The 3,906-nt window shown below is 32.4% G+C and overlaps 1 protein-coding gene across 1 annotated transcript; it reads left to right on the forward strand.

Annotated features, from left to right (window-relative positions):
* Window positions 1–261: 261 nt before the first annotated feature.
* On the forward strand, window positions 262–3,586 carry LOC139866976 (transcription factor bHLH80-like). The gene is made up of 5 exons (XM_071855279.1): window positions 262–712; window positions 1,203–1,322; window positions 1,410–1,475; window positions 2,516–2,584; window positions 3,038–3,586. Exons 1-5 carry the CDS (start codon window positions 311–313, stop codon window positions 3,083–3,085), a joined length of 705 nt encoding a protein of 234 aa, XP_071711380.1. The 5' UTR covers window positions 262–310; the 3' UTR covers window positions 3,086–3,586.
* The last annotated feature ends 320 nt before the right edge of the window (window positions 3,587–3,906 follow it).

Below are 3,906 nucleotides of genomic sequence, written 5' to 3' on the forward strand. Positions count from 1 at the left end.
TTATTATTATTATTATAGCGTACATATTCTTATATGGCCAGATGTTGCAGAGCATTATTTTACTACTCTGAACACGATGACGTAGCACTTCTTTCTTCCCAATCCCATCCACCTGTTTCCTTCACTCACTTTTTCAATTCTTTTCTTAATTTTATTTTCAATTATAATTATATATTTTAAAAATAAATATTTAATATTTAATATTTAATATGTATATTTATTTTATTTCTTCATAATAAAAAGATAAACACAAACACTACTATAGACTATAGTTACTTACCCAAAACGAAAACTCATTTCAACACCAAAAATGCAACCGACAACCGGCGGTGGTTTATCCAGATTCCGTTCAGCTCCGGCGACATGGCTAGAAGCACTACTTGAATCCGAAGAAGAAGCAGAAGATGTTATAATTGATCCACCAAAACCTCCATTAATAACATCTCAAACTTCAACTGCAGCAACATCCGCTACAACTCCTCCTCCTCCTCCTGCCTCCGCCGGTTACGGTGATCCTAATCCTAATATGTTTTTACCTAATCCTATTAGTCTCCGGCAAAACAGTTCGCCGGCTGAATTTCTTTCTCAGATCAATAATCATCATGATGCGTTTATCTCCAATTATTCGACGCCTAATTTTGATGATTATTCGTTTTCGAGTTCTCGTGACGTCAGTTTAGATGAACAACGACATAAGTTCACTACGCAGCTGGTACGTTTATTTATATATGTTTCTAACCTTTACACTATTACTCCGAATACTCAATTATTTAAAGTTAATAATCAATAATCTTATTACAACTTGCTTGACTACTTTAATAGTTATACTTATACTTATATCCTTAATTATAAATAAATCATAATTATATTTGTTTATTATTTATATTGTATAGTATTAAAAAAGGGGAAAAAATATTTATATTAAACCGTATATGTTAAAATTGATTAATAATTAATAATCAATTCTGTTAATATTTAATCATGATATAATCTAATCTAAGTAGATATAGAAGCTAAATGAATCATTGTCCACATTCTCTAATTGATGATTACTTCCAACATAAGCAGATCAATATTTTTCGAATGCTAATCAATATTTTTAATAGGTGTTTAATTAGTTTAGTTATTTTAGACTAGTAACTCTTTTTTTTTTTTATTTTTTTTTTTATTATTTTTTTATTTTTTTCGTTTTGTTTTTGAAGAGTGGAGATCAGAGTGCGTTATTGGATGTTGAGATGGACAAGCTGCTGGGGGATTCAGTGCCGTGTAGAGTACGAGCTAAGCGCGGTTGTGCAACTCATCCACGGAGTATTGCAGAGAGGGTAATCATTTTAATAATGTTGTTATGGTTATGGTTATACAAATTGTGATTAGTGACTAATGTGTGGTGATGTAATTTTGTTTTAAAGGTTAGGAGGACTAGAATCAGTGACAGGATAAGGAAGCTTCAAGAATTGGTTCCAAATATGGATAAGGTAAATATTTAAATATGTTTTTGTCATATATTTCTACTTTTAGAAACTGCTTTAGATTTCAATGGAGACACTGTATTAGTCATATGCCAGTAGTGATAAAGTACTTAATTTCAATGATGGTGTTGTGACATGTGATTGTTTCATGAGAAAGGGGTGGTACTTTGGCTTAAAGGGTTTAAAGGCCTACATTTTTAATGTTTTAAATCTCATCTCATTTTGTATATGTATCAATTACGATGATCATTAAGATTACTGTAGAGCTAAAGTTCATTATTAACTCGTGACCTAAAGGCAGAGTATTGCTTGTTCTTATGTGGACTTAACTCAAATAAGCATTCTTTATATACTCGCTTCTTGGAATTGTATTCTGTTACTTACGTGAAACATGTTAATAATTATCTTTTTCCTTAATTGAAATTTACATTAAAAAATTTGTTCTATGAACCTTAAGGAATTGAAGCTAACACTAGAAATGTTAGAAGATGAGTATAATGAATTATTATTATATATCAACCCAATAGAAGGAATTTGTGACTGTTGTAGACTTATATTAGAGTTAGCTTGAGTTAATTATATTTTGCAATTTTTTTTGTTTCACTAAGTAGTCTGTGGTCCAATGGTACCACTGAGATGAACAAGTTTTTCACGATCATGATGGTTGATGCATGTTTTGTCACAGTTTTAATTTGACTTAGTTATCCTTACTCCCATGTTTCTCTTAGTGCTGAACTTTTATAGCTTAGGGCCAGTCTTATAGGTTTATAAAAAAGGTATTATGACTTATTCATGATAAGACCAGTGATCTCATATGTCACAGTTTTAATATGACTTAGTTATCCTTACTCCCATGTTTCTCTTAGTGCTGAACTTTTATAGCTTAGGGCCAGTCTAATAGGTTTATAAAAAAGGTATTATGACGTATTCATGATAAGACCAGTGATCTCATATGTCGACCTATGTATTAATTGTTCGGACACAGATAATAATATTGCTATGTTGATTTATTTACCCTGAAAGGACTTATTGTGGTTATTATGCAGCAAACCAATACAGCAGACATGCTAGAAGAGGCGGTTGAGTATGTCAAGTTTTTACAGAAACAAATTCAGGTTCATCACTCATGTTGCCCATTTCCTTTCATTTTGTTTACAAACATCACAAAAATGGAACTTCTATCTGAAATTCAGTTTCATATAGAAGTTGAAATGGGCGGGCAGAGTCAGTTGGGTCAACTTGAAGAACTTGTTTTCCAAATTTTGTTGATATAAGTAGTTTGTGCACCAAATGTTGTTGAAAAAGTTACATGTTCAGTAATAATATAATGTTTTTTTTAATGAAATGAGACGAGGTTATGATTGCAAGAGGTTTCACATTTAACTTTACATGTGACACATCATAGACGAAACAACCCAGTTGACTCATCCTACAAAACGGGCTGAAGTTACCCTTTTTAGTTTCATGTAATAAAAGTGGGATGGTTGAATGGGAGGTGTTTAAGAACCTTGGTTGACGTATGCTATCAAGATGCAGTTTAATCAGGTACAATCACTCCTCAAATGCAGGGACTTAGGGAGCATCGAGACCAATGCACATGCTCAGTTAAGGATTGATCACACAAAAAGCCGTCAGTTCTCGACATGATTTCGACGAATGAACGGTCTTTCTATCATATATCTCCATCGGACAATAGTGTCTCTACTGACATATGAGATGAAATTAATTTATTTTTTTTTCAAAATCAACGTAGTACCATCAGAATGTGATGTGGGTCACTCACTGTTATCATCAGTACCCTATGTGCTCCCATTACCTCTAGGATTTTGTTTGTATGTTTTTTAGTTAACTTATGTAGGTAGAAAGGATACTTGTTGTTAGTTAACTACCGCCTTTCAATGATCTAGGGAGCTTGTATGTCATAGTGCTAGCTAAAGTTCTTCAGAAGGGTGAGGCACCTATTACCTTTACCTATAGGAGTGTACAATGTTATAATATACACTCCTTAATGAGTAGTTAACTAGTTATAGTGGTTTACTATGTAATATTCGTGTGAGTTTGTTAGATTCGTATACAATACTGTTCTTATACTAAATAGAACAAATGATGAAACTGGATTTCGTTTATCAGCGTGGAATGGTGATTTGTTGGAAATGGGAGTCGGTATAGAATACCAATTACGACGAATTGAAATAATCAATTTAGGATTTGGGATGAGCAAGAGATTAGATACGGAGCAAGTTTTGGGAGAGTTCTAAAAATGAAATAAGAACAAGTTTTGGGAGTGTTCTAGAAATGAAATAAGAAGCAGGTTTACTTGCACTCTTAAGTGGTTATTAAAATTTAAAAGGGATTATCACTTTTTTTTTCTCAACTTTTCCTACAATTTTGCGTGAGAGTCCAAATTTTTTTTTTTTTTTTTTGACAAAATGCCCGC

The sequence above is a fragment of the Rutidosis leptorrhynchoides genome, chromosome 9 (genome assembly GCF_046630445.1).
Source record: "Rutidosis leptorrhynchoides isolate AG116_Rl617_1_P2 chromosome 9, CSIRO_AGI_Rlap_v1, whole genome shotgun sequence".
Taxonomy (NCBI): Eukaryota; Viridiplantae; Streptophyta; class Magnoliopsida; order Asterales; family Asteraceae; genus Rutidosis; species Rutidosis leptorrhynchoides.

Excerpts from the sequence above, each read along its gene's own strand:
- LOC139866976 (XM_071855279.1), top strand. The coding sequence starts at position 311 with ATGCAACCGACAACCGGCGGTGGTTTATCCAGATTCCGTTCAGCTCCG. Across the intron at positions 1,323-1,409 it reads CACGGAGTATTGCAGAGAGG|GTTAGGAGGACTAGAATCAG; the intron begins GTAATCATTTTA and ends TTTGTTTTAAAG. Across the intron at positions 2,585-3,037 it reads TTTTACAGAAACAAATTCAG|GGACTTAGGGAGCATCGAGA; the intron begins GTTCATCACTCA and ends CCTCAAATGCAG.